This window comes from Mastomys coucha, unplaced genomic scaffold (genome assembly GCF_008632895.1).
Source record: "Mastomys coucha isolate ucsf_1 unplaced genomic scaffold, UCSF_Mcou_1 pScaffold15, whole genome shotgun sequence".
NCBI lineage: Eukaryota > Metazoa > Chordata > Mammalia > Rodentia > Muridae > Mastomys > Mastomys coucha.
The window spans coordinates 105,101,340-105,120,531 of NW_022196897.1; the positions used below are offsets into that span (position 1 = coordinate 105,101,340).

At 37.7% G+C, this 19,192-nt stretch overlaps 1 protein-coding gene across 9 annotated transcripts in view; it reads left to right on the top strand.

Annotated features, from left to right (window-relative positions):
- Positions 1-19,192, top strand: part of Mga (MAX dimerization protein MGA) — a 90,917-nt gene that overhangs the window by 40,880 nt on the left and 30,845 nt on the right. For all 9 annotated transcript variants that reach the window (XM_031371545.1, XM_031371544.1, XM_031371543.1 and 6 more), the window contains exons 4-12: positions 1,674-1,752; positions 1,864-1,959; positions 3,163-3,294; positions 3,534-3,638; positions 5,195-5,853; positions 7,867-8,200; positions 12,549-12,772; positions 13,488-13,670; positions 17,014-17,083. In XM_031371545.1, coding sequence (XP_031227405.1) covers positions 1,674-1,752; positions 1,864-1,959; positions 3,163-3,294; positions 3,534-3,638; positions 5,195-5,853; positions 7,867-8,200; positions 12,549-12,772; positions 13,488-13,670; positions 17,014-17,083 — 1,882 coding nt within the window. The remainder of the gene's footprint in view (positions 1-1,673; positions 1,753-1,863; positions 1,960-3,162; positions 3,295-3,533; positions 3,639-5,194; positions 5,854-7,866; positions 8,201-12,548; positions 12,773-13,487; positions 13,671-17,013; positions 17,084-19,192) is intronic.

Consider the following 19,192-nt stretch of genomic DNA (forward strand, 5'->3'; position numbering starts at 1 on the left):
GTTCAGTTTCCAGCAACCACATGGTGGCTCACAACCATTTGTAGGGGGATCTCATGTTCTCTTCAGGCAGGCAGATATATATATATATATATATATATATATATGCAGCAGAGCATTCATACATTGAAGAAATAAAATTTAAATAAAGAAAAAAGAAAAAGAAATAAGAAAATTGAACTTGAAATTTTCATTGTTGCAGTCTCCAAAGCTTAACAATACACAAAAAGTTCACTGAATTTTTTTTCTGATAACTTTATCTCTCCTGGTTAGTAATAAATAATAATAGAGTATTGGAGAACCAATATACTAGCATATTTTTATTTTGAGATAAGGTCTCTTTACATAGCCCTAGCTATGTGTGCTCTGTTGAACTCAAGGATCCATCTGCTGTTTCTTCTAAGAGCTGGGCTAAAGGCATATGCCACCATGCCCAGCTAAGTACTAGCAACCTTTTTTTTTTTTTTTTTTTTTTGGAATCTAACTTTTCTAAATTGACTGTAGATGTTGGATGTGTCTTTTTCTCTGCTACTCAGAAAGCTTCTTTACGTAGGCTCTGAGATGTGAGCATGCAGATTATGTGTAAATATAGTTTAATATTGGTTGAGTATAAGATTCTGTTCATGTTTAGGGTGTTTGTCTTTTGAGATATTCTCACTATATGCCCAGGATGGCCTTAAACTTTGAATTCTCCTGCTTCAGCTTGCCAAGTGCTGAGATAACAGGTGTGTACCACTGAGATCAGTTTGGCTTTTGCTTTTGTCTTTTCCTGGTGGTGGTGGTGTTTCTCCTCTTCCTCCCTTTCTTCTTTCTCCTCTTTTTTCCTCTTCATCTTCCCTCTTTGACCCCCTATTTGCACCCCCACCCCTGTGTTTGTAGCAGGAATGGGGAGAACAGCACTAGAGATCAAACCCAGGGTCTTATAATAAGGCAAGTCTTTTACCACTAGACTACCTTTCTTATTTAGACTCTGATGATTAAAGTAATTGAATACTAATACTATAGAAATAATAAAATGCACATTATATTGGATGTGGTGATACATGCCTGCAAGTGTAGCACTTAGGAGGTGGAGAGAGACTGCATGATCAGGAAATGAGGCCAGCCTGGGTTATGTGAAACAGTGCCAACAAAACAAAACAAAAAGACAAGAAACCCCAAAAAGTATGAGAAAAATTACTACTGTTCTATGAATTTGGAACAAATGCTAAAACATGGTATTTCATACTCTTAGTCCTTTATTATTAATTTTAAAATATTCTTTATATGAGTGACGAATGTATGCATATCCTTGGACATCAGTGTGTATACCTATTATGAGTGTGTGTAGAGGCTAGAGGTTGGAACCTTCTTTTGTTTTCTCAGTCTTATTCTTTGAGGCAGGGTATCTTCACTAAACCTGGAGCTCAGTGATTGCTTAGGCTAACCAGTGGGCTTCAGAGAGTCTCTTCCTTCATCCTAAACACCACCAGGAGTTATAGAAAAGTGACACTGTACCCAGCTTTTACATGGATACTCTTGATAAATGAGCTTCTCATGATTACACAGCATGCACTGTAGCTTTTGAGCACTCCCTCCAGCCACTTGTCATTGTCATCCTTTTTTTTTTTTTTTAAATTGAATTTCCTTTAAAAATCTTAGAAGCAACATAACTGGGTTTTATTTTTAATATATAGGAGGCTCTTGATATTCATGCAGTTGATGGGACAACAGAAGAACCTTCTAGTCTTCAGACCACAACCACAAATGATCCAGGTATAAATTCAGATAACTATATTTTCAGGTGTATTTGCTGTTGTGGTGAAGTGTGGAATATTTATTCTCTCTGATGTACATTATCTTATTTCATCACTGTTTTGTGAGTAGGTTGCAGAACAAGAATTTCCCAGTTGGAAAAGGAATTAATAGAAGATTTGAAGTCTTTGAGGCATAAACAGGTCATACATCCTGCTCTTCAAGAAGGTACTAGTTTCAAAATGTGGACAAGCCAATTTGTCTTTTGTACATTTGGTCTTCCCCTTTTCTTTCCTACCTCTTTTTGCTTATTTCTCCCTTTGTTTTCTCTTTCCCTTCCATTCTTGATTTCATTTCAGCACCTAAAGTTCTTTTCAATTTTAAAAACACATGTAGGTCTTTATAGTAGTTTGCATACAAAATATGTATCACAGTAAAAAGCAGTGTTTTCTCTTCAAAATGGGAACATTTTGCATCTTTTAAAACTCTGGCTACATTTATGAGATTTTTTTTTTCCCTTTGGGAATTGGGCACTACTTTTATTTCTTAAATAACATATTTAAGGATACACATACTTTTCTTGAAGCTGATGCCTGCCGTCTCTGTGCTTGGAAAAAAAGAGGATCCCTGGTTCTTGCTATCTAGTCAGTTTAGCCAAATTGGGATGTTCTAGATTCAGTGAAAGACCTCTTGACTTCTCCAGTACTTTCATGCCTACTTTAATATATGGCCTTTTTGTTTTTAGTGGTAACCTATTACAGTATTACTCTATATACTCTTTGTCCACCCACCCTTTAATTCAGTGAAATATTTTCCCAAAATATTGTCTCTAAATTTATAAGTAATTAGAGAATTAGAGAATTAGTGACTATAATCAGGTCAGAAACTCCATCTGTGGCAAATTTTTATTAGAAACCCTAGCAGGCTTCTGAACCTTGGGCTAAATAATAAAAAATTTGGATTTTGCTTTATTTATTTATGCTGCCTAAAGAATTATTACAAATTTGGTAAGCTAAAACAAAATATATTTGTATTTTATATTTTCTACGTATTTGCAGTCTGAGCATGGCTTAATTGTGTCCTTTGGTTAGGTTCTCATAAGGTTGTAATCAAGATTTTGATGAAGCAATTGGCAAGGCATACTTTTCTCTTCATTATTTGCTTGAGAGGATTTTGCTCCTATTCCACCTTAGCTTAGCTTATTGACAGAATTTATTTCTGTACTGCTTTAGTATTTTGCCCTCATTCTTCAGGGACAGGTAATATGTAATACCATAACATAAGAATTTAAATGAAGCTGTTGGGGATTACTGAACAATTTTTGTTTTTTGCCATTTTTTTTTTTTTTAATAACTGAGCTTTTTTTTAAAAAAAAAAAAAAGAAGAAGAAAGAAGAGAGATGATATGAGTTGTGGTCTTTTTTTCTTGTAGTGGGCTTAAAACTGAATTCAGTGGATCCAACAATGAGCATTGATCTTAAATACTTGGGAGTACAATTGCCTTTGGCTCCAGCTACCAGCTTCCCCCTATGGAATGTTACAGGAACCAATCCTGCCTCACCTGGTGAGTATGTAGATAGCATTTGTATAAGTTAATATTATTTGTCTTCTTTAAAGTTTAGGTTATTTGTAGTATAAATTTTAAAACATTACTTTTATTTTCCAATTTAGGATATTTAGAGAGTAAATCTTTCAATTCTTGACATAGAATTAATACATAGGTGTATTCGTAGTAGAGAAAGAGTAATTTGACATATTGGCTGGCTAGAACTTTGGTCATTTCTTTTGCTTTTTCTTTTATAGATGCTGGGTTTCCTTTTGTTTCTAGGACGGGGAAGACCAATGACTTTACCAAGATCAAAGGATGGAGAGGAAAATTTCAGAATGCTTCTGCATCTAGGAATGAAGGTAACTAGATGTTCGTTTGGTTTTTGATTGTTTTTGTTGTTGTTGTTGTTTTTGTTTTGGTAGTACCGCAGTTTCAGAGACATTCAAACAGCTTCTCCAGCATTTTCCTACTCAGCTCAAGCCTAGCTCCTATTCTTTTTTAAAATGCAGTCTTACTGAATATAGAATACTGGCCTTGAGCTTCCAGTCCTCCTGCTCAGCCTTCCAAATGTTGGAATTACAGGCATATGCCATCAAGCATGGCTAGTGTTTGTTTTACTTTTAAAGTCTTATGTATGTTTTGAAAAATGTAGTCTTGGACTGGGTTAGTAGCACTTACTTGCCTTTTATCCCAACACTTGGGAGGCAGAGGCAGGTGTATTTCTGTGAGTTTGAGTCCATTCTTAGTACATAGCAAGTTCCAGGCCAGCCAGGGTTACATAGTGAGGTGAGACCCTCTTTCAAATCAAGTTAGTCTCATTGAACCACTAATCCTTTTCACCTCTCTAACCGAACTAAAAACAGTGTATTGCTGCTGGTGTTTGTTTTCTTTCTAGCCATACCCTGGGGCTCTACTCCTATCCAGTAATCCTTGCAGCTTTAAAACTGTTTCCTTTTGTTGTACTTAGTTACAGAAGGCATAATTTCAGGGCTATATATCTTCAGAGCTGTCTGAAAGTTCTTATAGTCTGATATATCACAATAAATTCGTAACCCAGAGCTTTTGATTGGAAGCATGAACCTATTTGTCTACTTTTCCTTTCTCACTGTATTTGTTTGCTACATATATCCTAACATATATATCATTTGTCCAAAATAAGTCTTGTTTACCTTTGAATTTGTATATAGTCTTACAACAGTGTAAACCTTTACTGATTTTTTTTTTTTTCCTAAAAATAGGATGTTGCTAGGTATGGTGATATACCATTGTAGTTCAGTCACTTGGGAGGCAACAGACAAATAAAGGAGGATTGTAAGAAGTCTGGCCTAGACAGGCAGTGGTGGCACATGCCTTCAATCCCAGCACTTGGGAGGCAGAGGCAGGTGGATTTCTGAGTTCAAGGCCAGCTAGGGCTACACAGAGAAACCCTGTCTCGAAAAACCAAAAAACGAAAAAAGAAAAAGAAGTCTGGCCTAGTTCCTACATAGCCATATTCAAGATAACCAGAGCTACTTAGTGAGTACTTGTTTCAAAACAAAACCAAACCAAATAAATGAAAACCCTTAAAGGTTATACTCTTTTTTTATGGCTTCCTCTCTTTGCTTGCATCATGTTTCAGATTCCAGGGACTCAAGTCTCTTAAATCATCCCTTGGCATTTTGTTGATTTTTTTTTTTTTTTTTTTCCCGTGCTGTCATGTTTTTTACTCATCACTGGTTACTATAGTTAGGTGAAAAGGTTTGATGGCTTGTATCTGAGACACTGTGTCATTTTGCTTGGTTTGCTATTTTTCTTCTTTATGAGCAGGAACAGTTTAGAAAAGTTTCAATAGCATATAGCTCAGTATTCCTGACCCCATTTTTAGAGAGCTAAGACCCTTCAAGGTTTAAATGTTTTGTATCTTCTTACTTTCTAGGTGGAAATTCAGAGGCTTCACTGAAAAACCGTTCTGCTTTCTGTAGTGATAAGCTAGATGAGTACTTGGAAAATGAAGGCAAATTGATGGAAACAAGCATGGGTTTCTCTTCAAATGCTCCCACGTCTCCAGTAGTGTACCAGCTACCCACCAAGAGTACCAGCTATGTTCGAACTCTTGATAGTGTACTAAAGAAGCAATCTACCATTTCCCCTTCTACCTCTCATTCTGTGAAGCCTCATTCTGTAACCACTGCCTCTCGAAAAACAAAGGCTCAGAACAGACAGACAACACTCAGTGGCCGAACTAAATCATCTTACAAGTCTATTTTACCATACCCTGTTTCACCAAAGCCGAAAAACTCTCATGTGAGCCCAGGAGATAAAATTACCAAGAATTCCTTAAGTTCAACTTTAGATAATCAGGTAACTAACTTGGCTGTGCCATCTGTAGATGAAAGTGCATTTCCAAAGCAGATTAGTTTGCGGCAGGCCCAGCAACAGCACCTTCAGCAGCAAGGAACTCGCCCTCCAGGCTTGTCGAAATCTCAAGTAAAGCTTATGGACCTGGAAGACTGTGCACTCTGGGAAGGAAAACCAAGGACTTATATTACTGAAGAGCGAGCAGATGTCTCCTTGACAACTCTGCTTACTGCTCAAGTAAGTATTTGCTATTTTCTTTAATCATTAATGCTTAGCTAAAAATTAGACATTGGTACTTTGGGAAGTGGATAAGTTAGGGTTTAGCATTTTAATTACCTAGGTAACAATTAAGGGGATATCTTCAAAGGATGTCTTCACTTACTCTCTATGAGCTAATCTTTTGAGTCTAGCTCTCTTCTGCCAGTAAGGGAGACTGAATGAATGAATGAATGTATGAATGTAAAATTCTCTACTGAATTGCTTGTTGTCTAAGCATGAGGACTTGAGTTTAGATTTCCTAGCACTGACATAAAAACCAGGTGTGATGCCTGTAACTCTAACACTTGGGAGTTGGGGACAGAGATAGGTGGATCTTGTTGGCTAGCCAATCTAGCTGAAATGTTGAGGTTCAGGTTCAGTGAGAGACTATATCAAAAAACAAGGTAAGCTAGGCATGGTGCTACATGCCTTTATTTTTATTTTTGTTATTATTATTATTACTTTTTTGTTTTTTTTTTGTTTTGTTTTTTTTTTTGGAGATAGTATCACTATGTTGTTGTCCTGGAACTTGCTCTATAGACTTTGTTCTCCTTGAATTCAGAGACATCTGCCTGCCTCTTCTCTCACGTGCTGGGGTTAAGGGTGTGGGATACAACATCTGACTTGGCATATGTGTTTAATCCCAGTACTCAGGAGACAGAAGCCTGTTCAAGGCCAGCCTGATCTACATAGTAAATGCCAGGGGTAGCCAAGCTATATGGTGAGACTCTGTCTCCGACAAACAGAAAGGCAGAAAATCATAAAGGTGCCTGACCCTGATCCCTGGACTTCACATGTATATCCATGGGGTGGCATAGCCACACAGTTGTACATGTCTACATTGCACATGTGACACAGATAAATAAGTACAAAACAAAAAAATTCTGGGGCTAGCAAGCTGACTTAGTGAGTAAACACGCTTTGTGCATAAACCTTGTGACTTGAGTTCAATCCCCAGAAACAGTGCATAATCTTGTCTTCTGACTGTCTTCTGTGCTGTGGCACATGCACCCTTGTGTATCATGCACACACAGTAATTAAAAATAAAATAAAATTCTGTACTGAATTGTAGAGCTGAAGATCATGAGATGTTGGCAGTAAATGCTTCCCTGTAATTTGTGTGTGTGGTGTGTACATGTATGGGTGTGTGTTTCTATGCATGATCATACATACATTTGTGCAGGTGTTTGTAGGTAAAAGTTCATATCGCATGTCCCTCTCCCTGTAATCTATAGAAGCAGATCTCTTCTTAAAACGAGCTAGTTTAGCTAGCCAGCTGGCCCCAAGGATCCCTATCTCTGCCCCCGAAATACTGAGATCTTAGGTGGATTTTCTTTTCTTTTTATTGTTTACTTAGGACATTTTATGTAAAATAGTAGTAATTATTCTGCATTTTGCAGACCATATATGCTGTCGGAGAGTTATTACTAGGCTTTTCTACTCTAGCAATATGAGCTTGCTTGTGCTCCAGGAAAACCATAGGAAACATTGTTTGACCTATGCACTTTAGACTCGTCAATCCCTGCAGAATAACATTATATGTGGTTTCTATTGAGCAAATAATCTGTATTTGGTGTTTTTGCTCTTAATTAATGAGAAGTCTCCTTTGCTAATGCATTAGAATGGCAGCTTGTTTACTCAGAGCCCTAATTATGTGTGTCTGACTTTTGAGTCTGTGTTAGTCTTGTGTTATTAGTACTAATAATCAGAAGGTAGATGAGTATGTGACTTCTTTTTGTTTTTGTTTGTTTGTTTTTGGTGGTTTGTTTGTTTGTTTGTTTTGAGACAGGGTTTCTCTGTATAGTCCTGGCTGTCCTGGAACTCACTCTGTAGACCAGGCTGGCCTTGAACTCAGAAATTTGCCTGCCTCTGATCCCCAAGTGCTGGGATTAAAGGTGTGCGCCACCACTGCCTGGCCGAGTATGTGACTTTTAAGTTGGTGGTAGTTTTGGGATGATTTATTAAAATTTTAATGTTCTCCTTTAACTTTAGGCATCTCTCAAAACTAAACCTATCCACACAATTATAAGGAAACGAGCTCCTCCATGCAACAATGACTTCTGTCGCCTGGGTTGTGTATGCTCCAGTCTAGCTTTGGAGAAACGCCAACCTGCTCACTGCCGCAGACCAGACTGCATGTTTGGTTGTACTTGTTTGAAAAGAAAAGTTGTGTTGGTTAAAGGGGGATCTAAAACAAAGCATTTCCATAAGAAGGCAGCTAATCGAGATCCATTATTTTATGAAACACTGGGAGAGGAAGGAGGAGGAGTCAGAGAAGATGAGGAACAATTGAAAGAGAAAAAGAAGAGAAAGAAGCTCGAATACAGTGAGTATTAGTTTGCTTAAAACTTGTCATCTTTTTTTTGTTGTTGTAAAAGTATACTTTTATATGTACTTGTTTCTGTGAATGTATGTAGAGGGGCCAGTGGTTGAAGTCATGTATTTTCTCACTTGCTTTCCACTTGTTTAAAATAAGTTTTTTAACATTACACTTAATTTATTTTGTATGTGTGTGAATGTAGAGGTCAGAGAACAACTTGAAGGAGTCATTTCTCTTCCTTTACCTTGCGGGTCAAACATGATTATAGGACAGGAATCAGTAACATAATAAACCCAGTGGATGTGTGAAAATGTTAGAGCTGACAAGGTAGAAGTGGGAAAAGATACCCACCTCCTTCCATCCTATTGACTCCTTAGCTTCCACTAAGTCATGACAATCATCACTAAAATTACAAATAGTTAATTACAAATAGTTAAAATTAATTATTGGATTTGAATTCAAAGTCAGCCTGTTCTACAGAGTGAGTTCTAGTATAACCAGGGCTGTACAAAGAAACTCTGTCCTAAAAAAACAAAACAAAACAAAAATTAGTTACCAATAGGGACTAAAATTGGATCTCTAGTGGAAAACTTGTTTTTCTTTTGCTTATTTCTTTGTAGGATTTTAATTTTTACATGTTTATATAGTTACAAAGCTCCATTGGTATAGTTACCATTGGTATAGTAACTATACCATATAATGGTGTAGTTACATTAGTCCGTTGGTGTGGAGGAAAACTAACATCATCGGATACCTTGAGGGATACCATATTGCCCCGACCCGCAGGACATTCAACAGGGTCCTAGGGAAGGGGAGAGAGCCATATATATTTTGTAATCTTATGCTGAGAATGCTTTATTATTCATTTTGCAAATAGATGCTTAATCTCTGTTTACTGTCCAAGATTATATAGTTTCTCTGACAAGACTCTATGTGTTTTCTAGGGTGATATCTAAAGTATGGTTTCTTGAACTTTTATTTCTACCTCCTTATATTATCTTTTGGCTTTCACTATCACCTGTTTGCTCTTTGGTTTGTTAAAAATTTTGGCTGACTGTGTAAAGGCCATGTGGCTATTTGCTGTGGGCAATATCAAGCATAATAGGATAAAACCTGGCATTCTTGTTTCTCAAGCCCTCTTAAAATTTTCTTGGAGACAGAACACATACTTAAGTAACAATCTGTAGTGAAGATTAAAATAATTGACCCTTATATTCATTCTGATTAGGGAAAAAAAATTAGGAACAGGTGACCAAACTATAGGCATCCAAAGGATAGCAACTGTTCTGTTCTGAACAGTTCCATGCTGATAATTGGACAGTTCAGATGACAACAGTCCAGTTCATTGGGAGACATGAAACTTATAGAAGTAGAAGAAACAATGGGACTCAGTAGGCTAAGGTTGAATAGCTAGAGTTCAAGGCCAGTATGGACTATATAGTGAGACTCAACCCTGTCTCAGAAAAGTATAATTTCATCTTGTTAAAGAATTATGCTGATAGTGAAAACACCTGTTGTAATCATAAGGTGTTGCAGGAAATATTAAAAAAGTGAACCAGCATGTGGTCCCACACTACTGCCGGCAAGTGGAGGGTCACAAGGCTCTTGCCATGACTCTCCTCCAGCCAGCTCTCTGACCCTGCAGTGCCACAGGGCTCCCACTGGGCCATCTCATTCTGTGGTCCCTCTGCCCACCATTTCTCTGGCTGCCGCCTCCATCCCCCATTTCCTCTCCGTACTAAGGTACTACACAGTGCCCCATGTACCATGGTCAGCCATCACATCACCCAATTACCCGATAGGATTAAAACTCTTAATGCTTATAGTTAACCAATCAGATTTATGTATCGATAAAATCACAATTTAAAAGATGCCAATTTAATAATTTCAGAGCCAATTGATAATGATAAAAGCCTTATCCTAAGTTAATCTAACCTTACGATACTAAACTACTTGTAGCTGGTAAACACCATGAGGGTTTACATTTGTAGCCTTCTCCTCCCTACCTTGAGATGCTTGCCTTCCCTTCCCCCTCCTTCTCCTCTATCCCCACCTCACCCCCCTGTCTGGTTCTCTCTGCCACTCTTGGCTTTGCCTTCGTTTTCCTTGTCTAATCACATTCCTCCTTTGCACTAATGTAATTGGACAGGGAAAATTCTGCAACAGTCAGGTTCATATTACTTTACTGTTAAATCCTGTAACATAGAGGGAATAAATAACACTCACGTGTAAAACTGTCCTGTAAAATTGTCTCATTCTAGGAAGCCACACTCATGTTTAACCTTATAAGAAAATGTATACAGTATCTCTTATGAGTATAAATTCTTTTTTTTTAATTTTATTTTATTTATTTTATGTGTGATGAATACACTGTAGCTGTACATATGGCCGTGAGCCATCATGTGTATGGCTGCTGGGAATTGAACTCAGAACCTCTGCCAGCCCTGCTCGCTCTGGCATAATTCACTGTAGCTGTCTTCAGATGCACCAGAAGAGGGCGTCAATTCTCATTACGGGTGTTGTGAGCCACCATGTGGTTGCTGGGATCCGAACTCAGGACCTTCAGAAGAGCAGTCAGTGCTTTTACCCGCTGAGCTATCTTGCCAGCCCCATGAGTATAGATTCTAAACACAATTTAGCAGAGTAAATCTAACTATGTATTGAAAGGCTTATACATCATAACTTAAGTAGAGTACAAGATTGCATCCCAGGAATCTGAATTTGGATTAACATTTGGAAATCAATCAACAGTCAAGCATGGCAGTGCACATCTTTAGTCCTGGCATTTAGGAGGCAGAGGTGGGTATATGAGTTTGAGACTAATCAGGTCTACATAGCTCCAGGCTACATAGTGAGACTGTCTCAAGGAAGGGGTGGGGGAAGAGGGAGGGAAGGAGGGAGTGACAGGGGTTGGAGGGGGAGAGAATGAGAATGAATATCAAATTTATCAATTTAACATAGTTTTCCATGACCAGAATAGACTTTTTAAGAAGCCATATAATCCTTTCAATGAGTACTTTTAAAGAATTGACAAACGCCAGCTTGGCATAGTGCACACCCTTACTCCCAGAGCTTGGGAGGCATAAGCATGTGGACCTCTGTGAATTTGAGATCAGTGTGGTTCTACCACAGCCAGAGCTATGGGTGAGACCTGTCTCAAAAATATAAAAAAGAAAGAAGAATTGGCAAAATTTATTTTGGGAACACAAGAAACAGAAAGGCCCTTTTATCTGTTTGATAATGAGATCTATGAAACACCTTACAATGTATTAATCATGAAAGACCAAGCTAGTACTCACAAAGGCAGAATGGTGGATGTGTTTACTGTCACTTCTGCAACTGGGCAGTTGTGATTCTCCTCACCTTTAATCCTAGAACTCAGAAGGAAGAGGCAGACAAACTCTTGAGTTTGAGGCTAGCTTGGTCTACACAGCAAGTTTCAAGACAGCCAGGGCTACACAGAGAAACCCTGTCTTAAAAAAAAAAAAAAGTATTATTCATGTCTGCATAACATTGCACTAAACAGGTAAGTGCATTGCCATGGCTTGGAGTCTCAACACGCAGGAGCTTGAGGTAGGAGTATTACTCAAGTCTAGGAGTTACACCAGCCTTGGTTACAGGTACAACCTTTTCTAGAACAACTACACACTCAAGATTCTAGCTAGTGTATTAAGATATGTAAGGTATCCAGATAAGAAAGGAAGAAGTAAAATGAAAGTTTTCTACAGAGAGAAAAATTTTAGGTTAGCTACAGGAAGCTGCTGGAAGTATGAATTAATTTAGTGAGACCACAGAATATATCATTAGCATAAGTAATGTATCAGTAACAGACAGTTGAAAGTTGAAATAAAAATTCTCATTTAAAATAGCATCTAAGGTTAGTGGAATTGTTTAGCCAGTAAAGGTACTTGCTGCCAAGCCTGACGATCAGAGCCTAATCCCTGGAATCCACATGAGAGAGAGAAAGAACCTACTCCCAAGTTTCCTCTGACTTATACACATGTTTTGTTTTACACAGATTTTAAAATAATTTTAAAATTTTAAAATAATAGCTAATGAGATGAGGCATAATAAATTTAACAAAAATACCTAAGATATATGTACATATGTATACATACAAATACTTGTTTTATTCTTAGCTATTCTCTTAGTTGGAGAGTAGGTACTCAACAAATATTTGATTAATAGATGAGTAAATTAATGCATATCAAGACAACTAAAGTTCCTTTAGGGAGCATCTGATTGTTACAAATTTCTCTCTTTTGTGAGGGAACATATTTTGTTTTGGCATTGCTCAGTGCTGAACCTATATTTCTAAAAGCACCTTAAAATCTTCGCCTTATCTTCTGTTAAGCTGTATGTGAAGCAGAACCTGAGCAGCCTGTTCGACATTACCCACTGTGGGTGAAAGTAGAAGGTGAAGTAGATCCAGAGCCGGTTTACATTCCAACCCCTTCTGTCATTGAACCCATAAAACCATTGGTGTTGCCTCAGCCGGATGTTTCTTCTACCATGAAGGGCAAACTAACCCCTGGAATTAAACCAGCACGAGCATATACTCCCAAGCCCAATCCTGTGGTAAGCCTGCTTGTCGTTGTTTTTATTGTTAAGTTCCATAAGCCATTTGTAAAGGTGATAGATTTCAAGTAGAGCTTTTGTTAATATTCTGTCAAGACTTTAGGTAGTGTATTTGTAATACCCTTACTCTCTGGCTCAGTTTATTTACTCTCACTTTAACAATGTGATAAGAGTATAGGTGCAGCCAGGCATTGGTGGCACATGCCTTTAATCCCAGCACTTGGGAGGCAGAGACAGGCGGATTTCTGAATTCAAGGCCAGTCTGGTCTACAGAGTTCCAGAACAGCCAGGGCTACACAGAGAAACCCAGAGTGAAGATGCATAGTAATAATTGAAGATAGCCAAGTTTTTCTTCAAATTCATAGAAAGTAAACTTTTCATAATTTGTTCTTTATTTTTGTGTATGTGTGTTTGCCATATGTATTTGCCCTCAAAGCTCAAATGTGGTTGTAGGATCCCCTGGAGCTTGAGTCAGACACAGTTGGGAGGCAGAGGCAGAGGTAGATCTCTGAATTCAAGAGTTCTAGCCTGGCCTACTATTGGGAGTTCCAGGATAGCAAGGAGCAGGCTACGTGGAGAAATCCTATATTAGAAAACAAAACAAAAACCCAACTTTTGTAATGGAAACAAAAATTAAATTCTTCCTCTGGATTCCAGGATAAGTTTTTTCCTTCTATCATTATAATGGTCTGTTTTGTTATTTCATACTTAACAGATACGAGAAGAGGACAAAGATCCAGTCTATTTGTACTTTGAAAGTATGATGACTTGTGCCCGAGTTCGAGTGTATGAACGAAAGAAAGAAGAACAGAGACAACTGTCTCCACCCCTGTCTCCATCCTCCTCATTTCAGCAGCAGAGTTCCTGTTATTCTAGTCCTGAGAATCGTGTTCCAAAGGTGACTGCTTTTTCATAATAGCTTTCTAATTTCCCGTTCCCTGTGACTGCTGTTAGAATTTTCATTACTGTCACCGTAATCTTCCTTGTGTGTCCCCTGATGTATAAATAAGCCCATTTCTCCTCACAGTTATCTAGGTAATCTATCAGTGTTTATTACTAAAATCCTGATATTGCATCATGTAAGTTATTTTTTAAATTTATTTTATTTTTTTATTGATTTAAGTTTTATTGCATTATGATGAGAAAAGATACATCTCAATTTATCTGAATTTGTTAACTTTTAAAAACATACTTTAAATAGAATTAAATCACATTCTTGTTTCCCCTTTGTACCCCAACTCCTCCCAGAGACCTCCCCTTCAATACCTACAATACCTTTTTTGTCATATTCTTTAAGATTTATAAAATATTATAGCAATAAAAATGAGTATTATAAAAGTTGTTTGATATAAAACAGTCAATTTAACAGTCTTATGTAGAAGCTTGTCTGCAGCAATACTGAAAATACATGTTTTTCTCAACATAAATTTTAAATAACTCCAAACATATTAACTGTGTATTTTAAAATAATACATCACTACCAGTATTTTTTAAATGAACATAAATATATAGTCTTCTTATTTGTTTGTTTGTTTTGTATTTGGTAGAGCTTAAAATCTTGGCTCTTACTGTGGTACAAGCTCAAAATAAGAACAAGTTTTAGACATTGGATTTCATTGTAATAAGGCTGTATAGTTCAATGACCCTCACATCACCAAAGGATTTTACCTCCATTGTAGCTAAGCTGAGAGTTGACAGTTCTACTACACAAAGGAATGAATTGTAGGCAAAAGTTTTGGGTACAGACTTCCTGCAATGGTCAAAGCTATTTGACTTGAGTAAGTGACTTTCTTCTCAGCCCATAGAGAACAGGTTACATTCATTTAAGAAATGGTGTGAGTATTAAGATGGTGTATCCATAAAGTCATTCACCAACTGTTTAGATGAACAGTGGTTCTGCTTGGAGAGTGGCACAGACATTAGGTGAAGGTAAGAATCTGATTCATTGGCTGTGATAATTTGGAAAAGCATTCATCTCAGAGAAAGAGTAAGTTATAAAGTCCTCTTCTTCAAATTGATATAATAGTTAGAAATGTCAAGCTTTGTATCAATTGTAGTTCTTTAAGGGATTTTTGTGTTTCTTCTTTAAGGGCTTCAGTCTCACTCTTTGTTGTTCTCTTACAAGCCACCTCCCAAGTTAATTGTCTATATTTCTTTTGGCTGTATAAATACTTTTGAAATATGTAAGCTGTTCTGAAAACCATAGTATAGTGTAAAAACATCAAATAAACAATCCTACTGATAGAGAGGCTGAGATAGGAGAAGCAAGATTTCAGGACCCTTATGTGGTACACAGCAAGACACTGTCATGTACAAACAAGCAGAAAGTGTATATGGAGTATACAGTATTGGACCTATTTCTCCAATTACCAAATCAGAGAGAACATTGGATGACAGTCAACAAATTTCTAATTCCTCATATTTTTGGATTTCAATTGATTAGGATATGTTGGTCATATTAATTTTCATATTAAGATATTAACAAAAAGTAATTGTCACTTCCTGTTGTTTTTGTTGTAAGAGGTAGAATTAGGCTTGTGTGGATTTGTTGAAAGATTACTTTCTTGCTTCTTCTAGGGTGTAGTTTTGGTCCTTATGCGTGTGTTTTCCATCTATTAGCCTTTGTAGGGCTAGATTTATGGAAAGATAATAGTGTTAATTTTGTTTTGTCATGGAATATCTTGTTTTCTCCATCTATGATAATTGAGAGTTTTGTTGGGTATAGTAGCCTGGGCTAGCATTTGTGTTCTTGTAGGGTCTGTATGACATCTGCCCAGGATCTTCTAGCTTTCATAGTCTCTGGTGAGAAGTCTGGTATAATTCTGATAGGCCTTCCTTTATATGTTACTTGACCTTTTTCCCTTACTGCTTTTAAAATTCTTTCTTTGTTTAGTGCATTTGGTGTTTTGATTATTATGTGACGGGGGGAATTTCTTTTCTGGTCCAGTCTATTTGGAGTTCGTAGGCTTCTTGTATGTTCATGGGCATCTCTTTCTTTAGGTTAGGGCAGTTCTCTTCTATAATTTTGTTGAAGATATTTACTGGCCCTGTAAGTTGGGAATCTTCACTCTCTTCTATACCTATTATCCTTAGGTTTGGTCTTCTCATTGTGTCCTGGATTTCCTGGATGTTCTGGGTTAGGACATTTTTTTGCTTTTTGCATTTTCTTTGACTGTTGTGTCAATGTTTTCTATGGTGTCTTCTGCCCCTGAGATTCTCTCTTCTGTCTCTTGTATTCTGTTGGTGATGCTTGCATCTGTGACTCCTGATTTCTTTCCTAGGTTTTCTATTTCCAGGGTTGTCTCTCTTTCTGATTTCTTTATTGTTTCTATTTCCATTTTTTAGATTCTGGATGGTTTTGCTCTTTTCCTTCACCTGTTTGATTGTGTTTTCCTGTAGTTCTTTAAGGGATTTTTGTGTTTCCTCTTTAAGGGCTTCTAACTGTTTACCTGTGTTCTGTATTTCTTTGAGGGAGTTATTTATGTCTTTCTTAAAGTCTTGTATCATCATCTGGTTATCTCTAGTGCTACCTGCCCTTGCTAAATCTGACTGGAGCCTGTCCTTCTTGTGATCCTGGTTGTGTCAGAACTTTTCAGAGTCAAGTTGTCTCTGTGGTCCTGAAATTCTGGGAGCCTGTGATCCTGGTCTTGTTAGAATACCTGGGAGTGGAGCTTCCTCTGGGTGTTGTGGGATTGGCTGCGGAGTTTGTACCCAAGGTCTGCTCAGGGCACCAGCCCAGACAGATGGGAAGGAGCCAGTGCCACTGGGCTGGCAGACTTCCTGTGTGCCTGGGTCCTGCAGGTCTCAGCCGCTCCCAGTGTTGGGACAGATGTGTCCTCTTCACCTCTGATCCTCTGATCCCAAGGCAAGTCTTATAAAGGGCCACATTTAATTAGGGCAGGCTTACAGGTTCAGAACTTCAGTCCATCATGCTCATCAAGGTGGGAGTATGGCAACATCTAGGCAGGCATCGTGCAAGCAGAGTTGAGAGTTTATATCTTCATCTGGCTACCAGTGGAAGATGTAAATTATTTTTTTAAGTAACTCAGTCATTACTAAGAATGTTGAAGGTAATTTACGACTACATTTTATTTATCTACTTTTGGGGGCACAGGATTGTATAATATGATATTAATACAACTGGTCAGATGTAAAGTTGTGGATTATTTTACTAATTTATATCCTCTCTGTAGATAATAAAGACTTTTTTGAATTAATTTCTTTATTGCTTCCTTCTTTAGGAACTTGATTCTGAACAGACCTTAAAGCAACTCATTTGTGACTTGGAGGATGATTCTGATAAATCACAAGGTCAGAATAAAAACTAGATACCAACAGTTGATAGTACTTATTATGTAATTCTGAATTATTTAGTGGCAATTTTTTCTTTTGTTTTGTTTTGTTTAGTTTTGCTTTTCGAGGCAGGGTTTCTCTGTGTAGCCCTGGCTATCCTGGAACTCACTTTGTAGACCAGGCTGGCCTCGAACTTAGAAATCCACTTGCCTCTGCCTCCTAAGTACTGGGATTAAAGGTGTAGGCCACTACTGCCTGGCTCAGTGGCAAAAATTTTTAAACCACTGATAAATAATATGTTACTGTATTTTTTCTAACTTCTGCAAAAAATAGAACAAGCAGAGATATTTCCTCATTGTTTGCTTTAATATTCATAGAAGGTCTGCCTGTGTTGATTAGGTATTATTTTATTTCAGAGAACATAAGAATCATCTCAGGGAAAAATTTTTCTCATTTCAAGCCTCAAGGATAAGGGCATCATTAGCTATTAAATTTTACCTTAGGTCTTTTATAGCCACCACCATTGGGCTTGTGTAAAGGGAGAATGGAAGAATAACTATCACTGATAATCTAAAAGTCTCTATTGTCATAATTTCTATGAAGAGATTATAACCCCAGCAAGTAGAAAATTAGCTGTTTGTTTTTGGATATGCAGCACCTAAGCAGCAGCACTCTTCTTATGATGATATAGTTAGTATGCAGTTAAAAAAAAGTTGTTTTTGTTTCACATTTAAGAAAGTGGAGGAGAGTGGGGCGGTTGTGGCTAGCTCCTTTAATCCCAGCACTTGGGAGGCTAAGCAAGAGGCAGGCGGATTTCTGAGTTCAAGGCCAGCTTGGTCTACAGAGTGAGTTCCAGGACAGCCAGGGCTACACAGAGAAACCCTGTCTTGAAAAAACAAAAAATCAAAAAGAAAAAACAAAAAAAAAAAAAAAGAAAAAAAGAAAGTGGAGGAGGCTGCTTGAGACCATGTCCATTCTGTGGATGATTGACCTGAAGCCTGTATCCTTGACACAACTCCAGCACATTAGTTGAGATGCTATACTATAGAAATTTGGTGCCTTATAAAATAGGTATCTTGTCTGTGCGTCTCCTGTTCCCATGGTTTAGGACACATTGGGAACCTGAATCATCTGTATACAGTGGAGCAACCATATCTAGAGGCATGGCAGAGTTTGTAGTAGAAACTAGTGATAGAATGTGCCTTAAAAATTGTTTTTTTGCCAGGTAGTGGTGGCGCACGCCTTTAATCCCAGCACTTGGACTTGGGAGGCAGAGGCAGGTGGATTTCTGAGTTTAAGGCCAGCCTGGTCTGCAAAGTGAGTTCTAGGGCAACCAGGGCTACATAGAGAAATCCTGTCTCGAAAAGAAACAAACAAACAAATAAATAATAAAAATTGTTTTTTATTTTTTAATTAAATTTGTTTATTTAATGTGTATGAGGGCAGTGGGCAAGTACATGCTTGCCATGACACAGACATCATAGGACAGCTTGCAGGAGTGTGTTCTCACCTTCTGTCATATAGGTCCAGGGACTGAACTCAACATCAGCAGGCTTAGTCACAAGTGCTACCTCACCATCACTGTTTTGGGTTTATAAACAAAAACATACCTTTTTTTCTGTTTAGTGTTGATTCTTGTCTTTACATGTTTCAAAGTAATCTTGTCAAGTATTTGTGTTTGGATATCAGAACAGTAACTCCTTTCTTTCTCTGCTTGTTTCTTGGTTTGTTTCCTCCTTTCCTTTCCCTTTTCTTTCTTTTCTCTCATGTATATGAGTGCTCTATCTGCATGTTGTACACCTGCATGCCAGAAGAAGGCATCAGATCCCATTATAGATGGTTGTGAGCCACCATGTGGTTGTTAGGAATTGAACTCAGGATCTCAGGAAGAGCAGCCACTGCTATGAACTGCTGAGCCATCTCTCCAGTCTAGAACAATAACTTGTATCAAGTAAAATGTATCATAGTTAGAGGTCACACTTTGGAAGGCAGCACTTTTTTATGATTGTAGCCTTTTCAAGAAGTCCTAAGAAAATTTCCTTTTTATGAGATAATTTAGTCTATGGGATAGTGAAGACAAGTGTCTAGTTCTGTGAGGTCTTTTCCCCCCTCTGGAAAACTCTAGAA